Source organism: Pelobates fuscus, chromosome 2, assembly GCF_036172605.1.
Source record: "Pelobates fuscus isolate aPelFus1 chromosome 2, aPelFus1.pri, whole genome shotgun sequence".
In the NCBI taxonomy this organism is placed as follows: domain Eukaryota; kingdom Metazoa; phylum Chordata; class Amphibia; order Anura; family Pelobatidae; genus Pelobates; species Pelobates fuscus.
The window spans coordinates 324,211,655-324,227,755 of record NC_086318.1 but is presented as its reverse complement, the minus strand read 5'-3'; the positions used below and the strand labels follow the sequence as shown (position 1 = coordinate 324,227,755).

At 39.6% G+C, this 16,101-nt stretch overlaps 1 protein-coding gene across 2 annotated transcripts in view; it reads left to right on the top strand.

Annotated features, from left to right (window-relative positions):
• The window catches only part of GRIK2 (glutamate ionotropic receptor kainate type subunit 2), a 622,789-nt gene extending 609,202 nt beyond the window's left edge, over positions 1–13,587 (top strand). For both annotated transcript variants that reach the window (XM_063443553.1, XM_063443554.1), the window contains one exon: positions 11,783–13,587. In XM_063443553.1, coding sequence (XP_063299623.1) covers positions 11,783–11,947 — 165 coding nt within the window. In that variant the 3' untranslated portion in view covers positions 11,948–13,587. The remainder of the gene's footprint in view (positions 1–11,782) is intronic.
• Positions 13,588–16,101: the final 2,514 nt, after the last annotated feature.

Here is a 16,101-nt window from a genome sequence, read left to right as displayed (position 1 = left end):
AAATACGTACTGATAATGCCAAAAATGTAAAGGAGTGTCAAATCCCTAAAGATCAGTTCACACAGTTATAAGAAACTCATAACGCTGGGATTGTAGAGATAGTGTGTGATTAGGTGCGCTGATTAATCCCGTCCTCAGTTGGTCTCCATTTTCTCCTGCAATACAGCCAGAAAAATTAAAAATTACCCTCCAATTGCATCATGAGATACAGTACCACTTTATTGCACCATGTTACAAGTTAGTTGTAGTGCGGGTGTAACACTGTGGGTGCAGGGTTAATACACTATTGTTTGAAGTTAATGCATCACTTGACAAGATTAAATATATATATTTTTTTGTATAATAATTTTTATTGAGTTTTCAAGTATGTAATACAGTCTACATGACTGAACTTTGTAAATGCATGTGTCACATTCCTTTTAACATTTTAATATATTATTTTGCATATGTTTTAACATTAAACATAAGTATACATGTGTACAAAAGGTGATAGTGGATACAATGGAGGAAAAACATCACATTCCTAAAATAACTTACATTGTCAAAGTATTAATGAAGTAACCCAATGCATTATCTAAGTATTTAGCTGCTTTGTTGCTTAGCTGCTTCCTGTCTTAACTCAGACTCTTGCAGCTACTCCATTGGTAGGTTAGGTTCAGTCAGCATTCTTTATGAAATTTAAAAGAAACTGGTGGGGAAGGTGAAGGGTAGAGGGTTGGGGGGGGGGGGAGGGGAGGGGATTTGATGACCGGTTGTTTTGCTAGGGATCTAACTTTTATTCAGGACTCTTCCTGATTGTACATTCTATTGGGCTGGTTGTCGCCAAGCATCCCACTTTTCCCACGCTGTTTGCCAGAACAGATTTCCTGTTCTCATCTGCCTTGCAGCTATTTCATAAGATTTGGTGGTCTCCACTGAGTCCAGACATTTGTCAATGTCCGGGGTGTTTGCCTTAAGCCACATTTTGCCTATGGACATGAGAGCAGCGATAGTTATATGATAAATGAGATATAGATCTATTTTTTTCAATCCCTGAGGTAATGCCAATAACAAGTAAGTTTCTGGTGAGAATGGTATATCCTTGCCGGTAAGATCCTTAATGGCCTTCAAAATATTCTCCCAGAAAGACTTCAGTTTTGGGCATGTCCACCATGTGGAGCATCGTGCCCAGCTCTTTGAGGCACCTCCAGCAGAATTTTGACTTCCCCCTGTCATATTTGTGTAGTGTAGTCGGTACTACGTACCAGCGATATAACACTTTTCTGCTTGTTTCTACATGGGACGCATTCAGTGTTAGCTGTTTGTGAGCTAATATGATTTTTGACCAGTCTTCGTTTGATATGTCTGTGTGTAGCTCTTGTTCCCAAGCACGCACAAATTGTAGAGTCTTAGGTGGTGTACTGGTTCTAAACATTTTGTATAGAAGTGATAATAGTTTTTGCGGTTGTTTATTAGTGACGCATACTTTCTCTAGTAATGATATGGTAGCACCTTGTCTGCGTGTCTTATCCATAATGACATGTTTCCTCACCCACGAGTGTAGTTGTAAATAAGTATAATATGCTTTATGGGGCAAGGTAAACATTTTAGAGAGCGAGTCATAAGTGAGTAAGTGACCCTCCGGCATTAATTGGGATAGGCATTTAATCCCATGGCTTTGCCATAGACCATGATCAAATCCCGGGATAAGAACATGCAATGCTTGGATTTGTAGTGCTGGAGAGAAATAGGAAGCGGAGTAATGTTTTGTAATATATTTGTCCCATACTGCCAATGTAGCTGTTGTGGTCGGGCTGGCGTTCTTATATTTTGGCCTTTTGTCTTTGGGAATCCAGGCCATCGTGGACAGAGCTAGTCCGCCAACCTGCGCCATTTCGATTTGGTGCCATGGCGGCAGCGTTATGTGATGAAAGGTCGCTATGAGCGTACTCGTGAGGGCTGCTGTGTAGTATCTCATAATCTCTGGTGCCCCAATCCCCCCTTCTTTAAAGGGTTTGTACATAGTATCTGCAGCTACTCTAGAGCACTTTCCTCCCCAGATATAGCTATTTAGTAAGCGTTGGGTGTCAATAAAAAATTTCTTTGGTATATGGATTTGAAGCGTCCTGAATAAGTATTGCAGCTTGGGTAGTATCATCATTTTTACTGCTGCTATCCTACCCATCCAGGAGACATATTTGCCCTTCCAGCTGTATAATTGTTGCCTAATACTATTGAATAATGGAAGGTAGTTCGCCCTATACAACTTCCTAGTCGAAGGTGTGAGGTGGATTCCTAGGAATGTCAAGTGGTCCCGTCTCCAGTCAAATGTGTGTTTATTTTGTAGGCTAGCGATTTGGGTAGCTGTGAGATTAAGTCCCATAGCTTGAGTTTTGCTGATGTTAAGTTTATAATAGGAGCAGTTTCCAAACTTTGTTAGTATATTTTGTAGTTGCGGCAGTGACGTGTCAGGATGTGATATGGTTAGCATCACATCATCGGCGAACAGGGTGATCTTGTGCATTTTCCCCCCTATGTTTATTCCTTCAATGTCGGGGGGGTCTCTTATGCGTTGAGCTAAAGGTTCTAATGCCAGGATATATAACAATGGGGATAATGGGCAGCCCTGCCTAGATCCGTTGGATACCTGGAATGTTTTGGAAGTAAAGCCTCCATTAGCTATTTTTGCTGAGGGGTTATCGTATAACGCCGATATTAGCCTAATTAAACTCTCTGGGAAAGCAAATTTCTGTAATACTGCCGTCAGGTATCCCCAGTGTAGCCTGTCAAAAGCTTTCTCAGCATCTAACGACAGCGCCACACTGGGTTCCCCCGACAACTGGATATTGTGGAGGATGTTGACCATTTTCCTGGTTCCATCTGAGCCCAAACGGCCCCGTACAAACCCCACTTGGTCGTCTTGGATTAGCTTGGGGAGAAGTGTCTCTAATCTATTGGCATATATTTGGCTAGTATTTTTAGATCCGTGTTTAGGAGCGATATAGGTCTTAAGTTCTGGCTTTTGTGTGGTGGCTTCCCAGGTTTGGGGAGAGTGGTTATATGGGCCAACAACATTTCTTGCGGTATTTTGCCTGTCTGGATGATCGTGTTGTAAAGTTTCTCTAGTATAGGGGTTAGTGCGTGAGAGAAGGTTTTATAATAGGCGTTAGTAAACCCATCTGGACCAGGGGATTTCCCTTTCGGGAGTGCCTTAATTGTAGTTGCTATTTAGGTCTGAGTGATGGGATCTTCTAAGAAAGACCAGTCTGTTTGTGTGAGTTGTGGTATGTGTACACCTTCCAGGAAGGAGTCGATGTCCGAAGCAGTTGGCTGGTGCGTATGTTCATCTTTATATTATATAATGTGTCATAATAATCAGCTAGCATATTATTAATGTCACAGGGGTTGTATACCTTGTTCCCTTGTTGATTAATTAGGAACGGTATTTTGGAATTTTGTCTTTTTTGCCGCAAGAGAGTTGCTAAAGCTTTCCCCGCCCTGTTCCCCTGCGTATATGTTCGAAGCTGAAGTCTGTGGGTAATAGTAGCTGATGTGTGGAGATGAATGTCATTCAATTGCTTTTTGATTTGGTCTATATTCTGCTGGGTGACAGTGGACGGGTTCAATGCCTGTGTAAGTGTTTCGTCTCTAAGCCGTCTCACAAGGGAGACGTATCTTGCCTTTGCTTGTTTATGTAGGTAAGACGCCTGGCTAATCAGGAGGCCAGGAATGAACGCTTTGTGCGTCAACCACGCCGTGGCCAAGGAGACGTCTGGTGTGTTATTTATAGCAAAAAACGCGTTGATCTCCTCTGTGAGTTTAGCTGTAAAGTTAGGGTTATGTAGGAGGGCTTCATTCATACGCCACTGAGATGCTGTGCGCGACCGAAATGTATCTAGTAGTGTTAGCGTGACGGGGGCGTGATCAGACCAAACTATATTACCTATTTCACTTTGTAAGGCCGTCGGTAGTATGTCACCTGACACAAATATAAAATCAATTCTAGAATATGTTTTATGTACTGAGGAGTAAAAAGTAAACTCCCGATCGTTCGGATGTTGCGCTCTCCACACATCATATAAGTTATATTCCATAAGGAGTTTTGCTAATGCTGTGGCTTGTTTGCATAGTAATTTACATCGTAATGAACCCGCTGTCTGCGTGGAGTCCAGTTTAGGCTGCAGGATGTGGTTCAAATCACCACATAAAATTGTGGAGGAAGGGTAGGTATGGGGAATTTTGCGTAAAACTTTCTGGAGGAAATTCCTCTGATCAGTATTAGGGCCATATATCCCCACCAGAGTATGTAAAGCATTGTTAATATTGCAGTGCAGTATTAGATAACGGCCTTGCGCGTCTTTTTTGAGGCTCAGAAGCTCAAATGTGACAGAGGCGTGAATGAGGAAAGATACACCCCTAGATTTGGATGAATAGGTGGAGTGGTATTGTATCGGATAAAATTTGCCCGCAAATGCTGGAACCTTATTATGTACAAAATGGGTCTCCTGTATGCACAGTATATCTGATTTAGTGCGCTTTGCTTCATCAATAAGGAGCCTCCTTTTGTGTGGTGTATTAAGACCTCGAGTGTTAATAGTCAATATTTTCACCATTTATGAATAAGTACTAAGCTCTGCTTCAAAAGGGTATAGTATTAGATTATCTTTACCTCCATACAGAGAGAAGGTCTGTTGCACCTCGTGTAATAACCATTTAGGCAGATTATATTTAAGTCCATGGCAAAGTAGCACTACAAGCCTGGAGTGGTGGTGGAGTTGAGTGGGTGTGAGATTTGTCCCTGTATGAGTTTGTGGCCGGTCTTTGGCATCTTGGGATGGGGTGAGTAAACTAGGGAAAGAACTTAGAACTATGTACAGAATGTCTCGCGCGGAGACAGTAAGTGGTGCTACCACAAACGGGGGATGGAGGAGATAACTCTCTACCATAACGTGGCTATTGGGCACCTATGTGTACCTTAATAGGTGCATCCACTGTATGTGGGGTGTACCATATCATGTTGGCTCATTCGATTCTCGGTTTGCCGGGTTTTGGGTATTTTGTCTGAGTTAGGGCCTTCCCTGCGCCACCTTCCAGAGGTCTGTAACAAGTTACATGCCCCTGGTTGCCAGAAGAGCCTAATCGTTGGTACTCTGGGGATGATTCACCATAGTGTGGGGTTACCTTGTCATTCATTACACCATCTTAACCTGGACACATAAATAGGCTGCTAGTTTGCACAACATAACCGACTACCGCTCCTGTCGCTAGCATCCCCCCCTATTCTTCAATCGCCCTACATAACATATCCCCAAACATCTTTTGGGGAGCCTGTATTGCAGGTCCCCATTACCTTGTGGTCACTCGTGACCTTAGTGGGCCCTAACAGTTGGGCCATGTCCATTAACGCTTGTCTCAGGCTCAGTCTGTGTGGCGGGCATCTCGCTCCGCAGATTACATGCTCCCGGTTCCCGAGCAAATGTGAGTTCAAGCTTCTCGCCCTCCGAAGGTTTATGGTCTGTAAAGATAGTGTTGGGCCGGAATAAGGGGTATCCCCTTGATACAGGCGGAAGACCAGACCAGGCCCCCCCGCGATTGCCCACTGCTCTGCGCACGCTTCGTCACAGGGATGGCGGGAGAACCTGGTCCAGCCCCCCCCCCGGCCATCGAGACCCCCCCAGGGGAATCCCTCACCCGGGATGATCTAACTTTGTTGTTGAAGGCTGAGGAAGGCCAATAAAAGTCTAATTTTTCATGTGAAATTACTTAGTCCTTATTGGGAAGTAATAAATGTTCGTAGACCAGGTTGTCAACTGGTTTAAGATTAGTGCTGAGGTTTGTCCCAGTCCCGTTTTAGTGTACCTGCTTGACGTGTAGAATTGGTTGCTGGTTCTACCGGTATATTCCAAGCGAGTAGTTTCGTTGTACCTTCGGTAGGGGTGCTCATCACCGTTGTGCTACCATCTTTGGTGACGATCAGTTTAGTGGGGAAGCCCCAGCGGTATCGGATGCCCTGCGACCGCAATGTGTTAGTTACTTGGGAGAATTCCCTCAGTTTTTTGAGGGTAGCGGCTGACAGGTCTGCATAGATCCTGACATCGGGGTAACTGTTTGGGGGCTTTTCCCGCAGTCTGCTACTTCTGAGTACATGTTCCTTAATATGAAAATAGTGTGCTCGAAGTAGTATATCTCTAGGTGTCGTCTGTGGGAGATGCCGGGGTTTCGGGATACGATGCACTCTGTCCACCAGCAGCATGTCTGCCGGTATTTCTGGGACGTAAGCATGCAATAGATTCCTCACGTAGGCCTGCAGTTCGTCGGTGGCGACATCTTCGGGAACTCCCCTTAATCGGAGGTTATTTCGGCGCGATCTATCCTCTAGGTCTGCTAGCTTATCCTCCAATTTATTAATTTCTGTTGCCATGCGTTCCACATTTGTGGCTAAGTCGTTGTGCGCGGTGGCAAATTTGTTGCACTTGTCTTCCATGTGCGACGTCCGCTTGCCGAGTTCTTGTGTGTCCTTGCGCATGGAGTCCGCCGTGTGTTGCCATGTGGTGATGAGCTTAGTGGAGAGTATCTACAGGGCTGCCGTGAGGTCGGCTTTCGTTATTTGCGATTTATCTGGCGTCTTCAACGAGTGAGTGACCTGTATGCCATCATCCATTTCAGGATCTGTGGGGTCCGTCGAGGCCTGTGCCGCCAGAGACACAGGAGTTTGTTTCTGGCTAAAAAAATTGAGCTTGTCCGGTTTCGCCGAGCTCCTCTTGCTCTTGTGATGAGACATCGTTAATTAGTTTCAGTGGATGCTGCTTATTTCTCTAGGATTGCATTGGCTTAGGTGCCCTGGTGCTGGAGCAAAGGTTTCAGGCGACCATCTTGCTCCGTGGTTAGCCACGCCCCCAAATATATATTTTTTTAATACTCTGAAACCATAGTCAGATATATGTTTCTGTCAATATCACTTTGCTATATCTTTAGTCAAACTACCTCACAATGTAAATCCACAGGAAATTTGCTCTTTGAAGCAAGCCATCTTCTCTCCAAAATAACAGTTGTGCAACTATTATTACCTTCTCCCCAAATGCAATATATGCATGAGGTAATGTTTATGTTCTATAAACATCCATATAACTTGTTCTTAAGCACAGAATTGTTTTGTCAGTCTGTGGAGGAATATATATATCTTCCTGGTCTACATTGTGTCCTTCTGTATCTCTGTTGAAATGGCAGCCCACTTCTTTCATCTAAAACAGAAACTAAGTTTGAATTAGAAAACTTTATGCAAAAATCAAAAAGTAACTTTATTAAACAGAAAGACTCCCACAGATGGAAACGGACAAAACTGAATTAGAACCACGATTAATTTGCAATATATTATTTCCTAGCCAAAAAACAACACCTAATGTACTGTGGGTGCTTTGAATGAAAGCACATTCACTGGAGAATTCAACTATTATGCATGCATCAATGGGAAAATGTTGACATGCTAAATTAGTGCTAATGTAAAATTAAATTTACATGGCTTTGCATGTATTAATTACCTTTCTTAGGCTCTTAAATTTAAAAACCTTGTTTAAGAGAGTATTTGACGAAAACTAGAATGTATACATTGATCACCTGCAATAATTGTTAAAAAGGAAATGTCTTGCATTTTTTGAATGAGATATATTACTGTAAGTGATCTGTTATATGTAATTTGTACTGTCACTTTAAATACATTTATTATATTTGCCATCCTATAGCAAATTAACAATGTTTTTTCCCCATAGTTATTTTACTCGATTTTAGAGAAAAACAAGCATGCTACTGTTCTGCATATTATTATTATTATTATTATTATTGCCATTTATATAGCGCCAACAGATTCCGTAGCGCTTTACAATATTTTGAGAGGGGGGGGATGTAACAATAAATAAGACAATTACAAGAAAACTTACAGGAATAATAGGTTGAAGAGGACCCTGCTCAAATGAGCTTACAGTCTATATGAGCTGGGGTATTAGAAACATTAGGATAGGAAATATCAAGTAGGAGTGAAGCAGAGCTGGAGGAGAGAGCAAAGCACTATCCCATAGGAGAGCAAGAGACAGGTATGTAAGGGAGAGATTACTCTGGGAGGCCATACGCTTTCCTGAAGAGATGGGATTTAAGGCCCTTCTTAAATAATTGAAGACTAGGGGAGAGTCTGATGGCAGTAGGCAAGTTATTCCATAGGAGAGGAGCCGCCCGTGAGAGGTCCTGCAAGCGTGAGTTGGCCGTACGGGTGCGAGCAGCGGTCAGGAGGTGGTCGCGGGCAGAGCGGAGGGTACGAGGAGGGGCATACCTCTGGATCAGTGAAGAGATATAAGAGGGGCTGGAATTGTTCAGTGCGTTAAATGTATGGGTTAGCACTTTTAATTGACTCCTATAGGATACAGGGAGCCAATGTAAGGACTGGCAGAGGGGCGAGGTGTGAGTGGACCGACTGGATAGGAAAATCAGTCTAGCTGCAGCATTCATTACAGACTGTAGCGGGGCAGTACGGCTTTTGGGGAGACCAATCAGGAGAGGGTTACAGTAATGCATGCGGGAAATTACTAGAGCATGGACAAGCTCCTTGGTAGCATCTTGCGTAAGAAAGGGGCGGATGCGGGCTATGTTTTTGAGTTGGAACCTACAGGACTTGGCAACAAACTGGATGTGAGACTCAAAGGTGAGACCAGAGTCAAGTATGACGCCAAGACAGCGCGCTTGTAGGGATGGACTCATGTGGATATCACTGACTTGAAGGGAGAGTGAGAGAGGAGGATCAGTATTAGGAGGAGGAAAGACAAGGAGTTCAGTTTTAGAGAGGTTAAGTTTGAGAAAGCGTGACGACATCCAGTCAGAGATGGAAGAGAGGCAAGCAGTGACACGTTGCAGGACGACCGGGGAGAGGTCCGGTGAGGAGAGGTATATCTGAGTGTCATCAGCGTACAGGTGGTAGTTGAATCCAAAAGAGGCAATACGTTTTCCAAGAGAGGCAGTATAAAGAGAAAATAGAAGGGGACCAAGGACAGAGCCTTGGGGAACTCCAACCGAGACAGGGCGAAGGGAGGAGGTATCCTTGGAAAAGGAGACACTAAATGAGCGTTGGGAGAGATAGGAGGAAAACCAAGAGAGGACAGAGTCACAGAGACCGAGTGATTGAAGAGTTTGAAGGAGGAGAGCATGATCAACTGTGTCAAAGGCAGCAGAGAGGTCAAGGAGAATTAATATGGAGTAGTGACCTTTGGATTTAGCGGAGATTAGGTCATTAGTCACTTTGATAAGAGCGGTCTCAGTAGAGTGGAGAGGGCGGAAGCCAGACTGAAGAGGGTCAAGGAGAGAGTTGGAATTAAGGAAGTGAGACACACGGGTAAAGACAAGTCTTTCCAAAAGCTTTGATGAGTAAGGGAGCAGGGATATGGGACGATAGTTAGAGGGGGAGGACAGGTCAAGAGATGTTTTTTTCAGGATAGGTATTACAGTGGCATGTTTAAGGTCAGCAGGAACAGTGCCAGAAGAGAGAGAGCAGTTAAAGATGTGTGTTAGGATAGGCACAAGACAAGTGGAGAGAGATCTGATGAGGTGAGATGGGACAGGATCAAGTGGGCTAGTGGTGGGGCGAGAGGAATGGAGAAGTGCAGCCACCTCTTCTTCAGTAGCTGGGGAGAAAGTCTGAAGGGTAGGGAAAGCATTATTTATGTGTGGTTGAGAAAGAGAACGGCAAGGAGGGGAGAATTGTTTCCTTAGCTGTTCAATCTTGTCAGTAAAGTAATATGCAAAGCTATCAGCTGTAAGGTTAGTTTGGGGGGTGGCCACAGCAGGGCGGAGAAGGGAATCAACTGTGTTTTTGAAATAAAATAAAACTATAAATACAACCAAAAGAAATACAAACAAAACAGTTAACAAAGAGTAGATATATCAAACAGTAACAGGGTTATTTACTAAAGAGAAAACTCAAAGTGGAATTCAAATTTAAGGCCAGAGTAGTCAAGAGTCAAGACTGAACATTTTGACCTCAAAGGGACACTCCACTGCCCTAATACAAAATAAATAAAAGTCACTTTTTTGTAGACATACCCCAAATGAAAACTTTCATGCACTTGTTTTCATTGGGGGTGTATCTAAAAACAGGTTGCAAACCTGCAGTTCTCTTGTCAGTTGCCTTTGCAACCCCACACCGCCCATACTTTCTAAAGATGTCCAGTCACAGACTTTCAAATGCATCTCAGTGAAAAATCTTTGCAATTCAAACAGGAAGTAACAGGCCTGCTGCCTACAGATTTTCACATTATAATACAAAATAGCCAGTAATCTCTGTTTTATATTTTTCTTTCACATTTAGCTTTTTGGTCTCCATTATTTGTAATCAATGCAGTCAAAGAGGGTGCCTGGAATAAACCCTGTTTATACTGTACCTAAAAAAATGTGACTTTAAAGAAATACTCTAGAAATACTCTAAAGTACAAAACACTTTAAAGAAATACTCTAAAGTACAAAACAACAGCTTAACAAATCACTTTTGGTATACAGATCATATCTCGGCAGTCATACTGCATAATGTCCTGCCATTAAGGAGTTAAATCACTTTTTTTCTGTTTATGCAGCTCTAACCACACTTTCCATGACTGATTCACACATCCATGAAAAACGTTTTATTTTCAAGCAGATCTTATAGCACATTATGTTTACTTTAGACATTCCTATCACATGCTCTGTTAATTGATCTTTAATCACATATGGTGCACACTCTACCAGGCAATTAATAGAGCAGGAGACAAAAAAATCAAACTTAAACACACTGTGCAAATAAGGAGTTGTTTTCTGAAAATATGTAGGACGGTTGTGTGAGTCTCAGCTAGGGGTGGTATGGCTAGGCTGTGGCTGCAAAAATAAAGAGTTTTACCTTCTAAATGGGAGATAATAGAACTCTGAAACTGCTGGGGCATGATCTACAGTGCAAGACCAAATCATTAAAGAAACACTACAGGTACCGTAAACCTGTCAGCTGATAACTCTCAGCCAATGAGCTAAGCCCTGAGTTGCATTAACTTTTGTTTCCTTACCTATGATAGCAGAGATGAGTTGCCACCCACGGCAGACCGCAGGTAAGATGTCAAACTATTTGAAAATGGTTTGACTCCTTAAAATGAGGTAGTGCCAGGTCACTCCTGGCACCATGACCAATTGACTATAAATTGACTATTTAAGTTAGGATCAGCCCCCAAAACACTGACCGTGAAGAGATCCCACAAACATTAATTCAGACTTTGTTTTTATTTGCTTTTGAATGATATCCTTAATATCACTATGGCTGCTAATTAAAGAATTGCAGCAGTCATTTAATTAAGGATATTAAAACAATGTAATAAAGTGTAATATATATACACATGCCATAATTATAATTATCCAGTGAATAATTGAAAAAAATATATTTGCTAGCCCATGACAAAAATTAGTAGAACATAAATGCATTTGGAATGTTATTTCAACAGAACATATGTTCGATATAGACTTGCCGATAATGTGCATCAGCAAGCACTAGTTGGCAGATAAATAATTTTAGTGACAAGGTGAAATTTTCAATGAGATTTCACAGCTTGATAAGTCATTTTAATTACTATGTGATGCATATTTAAATGACAGCAGTTTGCTGGAAGCTTCAGGCAGAAACATGGCAAGTTTACAAAGCTGCAAAGCTGACATGCCGTGCCAAAAGAGTAAATCTATAATCATTGATATACCCTTATGACTTGTCTTTGGTATATTGTTTCTAAATATTTATTTTGTTTTTAATTTACAGAGATCTTTCTGCAGTGCAATGGTGGAGGAGCTGAGGATGTCTCTAAAGTGTCAACGACGTTTGAAACACAAACCCCAGCCTCCTGTAATAGTGAAAACAGAAGAAGTTATTAACATGCACACGTTTAATGATAGAAGATTGCCAGGAAAAGAAACAATGGCATAAAGCTGCGAGTCAGGCTTCTCCAAGCACAAACTGTCAGCTTTTTGTTTTATTTTTTCCAAACAACTCTGCGAGAATGTTTCCTGTGGAAATATGCAACCTGTGCAAAATAAAAATGAGTTACCTCATATCGCTCTGTCTATGAACGCGAAACTTACTTGATTCTTTCGTCGGACTATTCGTACAAGAATCATGGATGAACCAAGAACTTCTGCGGAGGTTAAACTGTTTTTAAGGGGTCCACCATTCTTCTGAATGTAAATGTGTACGTTTTGTGGTTGCTTTTTCAAACAAGGTCCCAATGAGAAAACAAGAAGTTATTTTTTTCAAGCTTATCTGGGTTAGGAAATCCATTTCACCATTTCAGATTAATTGAAGAATAAGTATCAATAAAATCAGAAATAAACTTGTTGAAGAAACTGTATGATCTTTGGTTCCCCCGCAAACAAAGATAAGAAGAACATATGGTACATTATTGCAAACCCAAATTAAAACGAAAATAAATTATATAGGTTTATACTCTATGGGCAACATGAGATTACTAAAAGATGGCTTAGAAATCATGAAAATCATGATTATTAAAAATATATATATATAGTATGAAAGGAAGATTCTTATCTGCTTTGTGGACTCTGTGTTTCACTGTCGTAAATAAAACAAAATGTCAGTAAACAAGGCAATAATTGTATTGTTCAATTCAATCAGAATACAGTATTTCTGTGTGCAGAATATTAGGTTGGATCAGTTCATTCTGATGCACTGTTAAGGCGTTCAGGAGAATGTATCTTAATTGTATATTGCATAGAGGGATAATGTAAATGTGGAGGAGAAAAGGTTACATTTTAGCCTAAAAGGATTTTTAAAATGTGTTCCTGTTACCATTTGAACCCCACTGAGCCTCTGCAGCTCCCTCCAACTGTGGAAAATGCACAGACCACTTAAGACAACTTTCCATGGAGAGATTTAAGTGGGCTGCATTCATCAATACAGTCAGTGTTTAATGATCAAAATCCTCGAGCAATTTTTATTTAAAAAAAAAAAATGTTCAGGTTTATTTGTGGAAATGCAAGATTTCTATAAAAATAGTTTTTGTATGGAGATTTTTGTAATACTTTTTATCAACAAAATCCAAACATACGTTTCTTTCAGGGGTGTGATGCCAAGCATGAACGGTAGTGTGTGAGCACCACCAATGTTTGGTGAGATTATTTTTATCACGTTTGAGCCCACTATTGAAAATGTAAAACAAAAAAAACAAAGAGACAGAATTATTTTCAATTTCAGTATTGCTAGTTGCACTACCAGCACTGCTTACCATTCTACACCCCTGACTTTCACTAAGCTAAGAACATACTGTAATAAACAATTGTGTGTAAATGGTAAAATACACAGTCTTCTTGAACACATTGTGATAACAGTTGAAGTGCACACAGTTTCCTGTTTGAATACAATGCACAAAATAAACAAAAACAAAAACAAAATGGATTTATCTATTTTATTTTGTATAGACAGTTTACATCCATGTTTTAATGGATTGCAAATAAAGGAATAGACAGAGGAGCGGGTATAGAAATGTGACTGCAAGTGGTTCCCTGCCACTGCTCAATATCTATATTAAAAAACAAAAAAACAAGCAACACAAATATACCAGTAATCCCTCCATGACCAGAGTAAGGCAAATCCCTTGACATATCATTGGTCCTGAAGTGGTTGGGTGACATAGCATAATAGTATATTTTCAGTGCCAATTTATTTTTATACATTTAGTACAATTGTTTTATTCACATGATATTTTTCAAGAAATAGAGATCAAATTGTAAACATCAAACATTAGTGTCTACATACTGGTGCAATGTCACCACAAGTTAATAAAAAATAAATTTGCTAGATCTATTGAAGGGACTGGTAAAGAAAAGATGTAGACCTCAATTTATATATTTTTTTTTTAAATGTGGATATTACTGTAAACAATTGCACACCAGTATATCAAAGAAAAAAAAGCTGTCAATATCCTACCCAAATAATGAGTCAAGACAAACTAACATGAATTGTAAAAGAAAATTGGCAATCTATCACAACTATTCAATGACAAAAATGGCAAATGTCTTAAAAGCTAAATTTAGCTTATATCTACAACTGCAGAGATTATAATTTATCCTACCAAAAGAAGAGTTAGGATTTACAAGATACATGATGCCATTTAACCTACTTATACTTTAAATTAATGCTAGGATGCTTGATTATTGAGATTTTTTATTGGACACAACAATGAGATAACACATTGTAGAAAGCATTTCAAAGTTTTCAGAACTTGGTCGATGTGTTTTCTTTGAATTTTTTAACACTTTCATCTAATGTGGAAGACGATGCATGACATGATTTAAAAAAAATAAAGATAAATGAAGTGTTTTGATTATTAATGTTTAGTTTGTGGATAACGATTGCTTGAGTTATTGAATATCAAGGGGTGGCTTAACATCCAGCATGCACAATTATAGTTCAGATAAGTTGGGAACATTTTACAATATAGTTAAGTTGATTTTTTTTCCTAGCTCGCCAGTTTTGGCTAATTTTTTTTTACAAATCAGTTGGCAATTTGCTATAACTCTATCATTAGCAAATAAACCTATTTAAAATATGAACTACCTCTTCAATGGAATGCAACATTGCATCAGGGTTAATTTATTGATATGTAGTTAGGTGTTTTTTCACTATAATTTCCTGACAAACTTTCAATGGCTAAATCATAAAACAAAACCAAAAGAGTTACCTATGCATTATTCAAAATCTCCACGACTATTAACATAACAAAGGTTTTGGTACCACTACCATGGCCAAGTCATTGCAGTTGTACCAAACAAATTAGTCCTAACATGGGCACACAAGGGCAGGCTACTTCATTGTAATAAAATTAATAAATACAAATAAAAAAGAAATTAGTTTGGCTAATTTTTAAAGATGCATAACAATGCTCACTTCTATTTTATTTGAGAGTTTGCCATTTAGGTGAATACTGCAAGGTGCATAGTTAGGTTAGGAAACAGTCTTTACATTGGCAGATGAGCCTAAACTTTAATGGTCATTGCAGTGGTATAAAAAAAAAAACACTTATTTAAATAGACATAAAAAATTTGGGACAGTTAGAAAGTAACTTTTTGGGTTTTGTTTTTTAAACATTTTGGCTGATAAATAGGCATTTAGTGACACCCAAAATATGGTTTCCAGGAATAAAGGTGTTTGTTGTATTTAGCACAATATAAAACAAATTAACCACCCAAGACTTTTTTGTTTAAACAATTTATGTGCTCATAATTTTACCATTGTAACACTAGAATATGTTTTGATTATAATAACGTTCTAATTGTCAGGGAAGAGTAAAAATAAACTTACGTTGCACATTGGTAGAACATTAAATGCCTAGGTTCTCCTGACTCACATTGCCCTCTAATAATTTCATTCATGTGAATTTGGTCATGCTTGTATGTCCTCAATTGTACTTGTTTTTTGTTTGTCCATCTAGCTGTGTTGTCATCTGCTAAAATTTGTCAATTTATTTGTTGATGTACAGATTTGACTGGAGTGATAGAAATGTAACACAAAATCAACTATTAGCTCAGAAATGCCATAATACGTTAATTAATTATAATTTAGTGCATTTACTTATTACGTGGACTTGATATGTGTCCTTTTGGAATAACATGGTAGTTCATATATCATGGCAAAGTGTACCTATGTTTTTTTTTTAAAATAAATTGTTGCCATACTACAAAATCTGTGACTACTAGTGGTAAAGTAATAGTACGGCATTAGATATATTGCAAATCCGAGTGTATAAATTCAATCTGGAAAGCATCATCACATAAATAATGTTGTAGATATTTTAGTTTGAACTTTTAAACGCAGCCTTAAGGAGTGTAGTGATAGTTTAAGTCCGGGCTGTACATTTCTGTTTGTATGCAATTCTATAACTGTTACTAGAAAAATATAACTACTGCAAAGTTTAATTTGATATTCCTAAACAATAATAACAAAGGCACACTGCAAAATTGTGTATAATTCTCTGGGTGTTTATTCAACATCCAAGTAAAGTCCAGCAATATTTTTACGTTTTACACGTCTTTGTCAAGTCTATGTAAAATGTACACATGACAATCTCT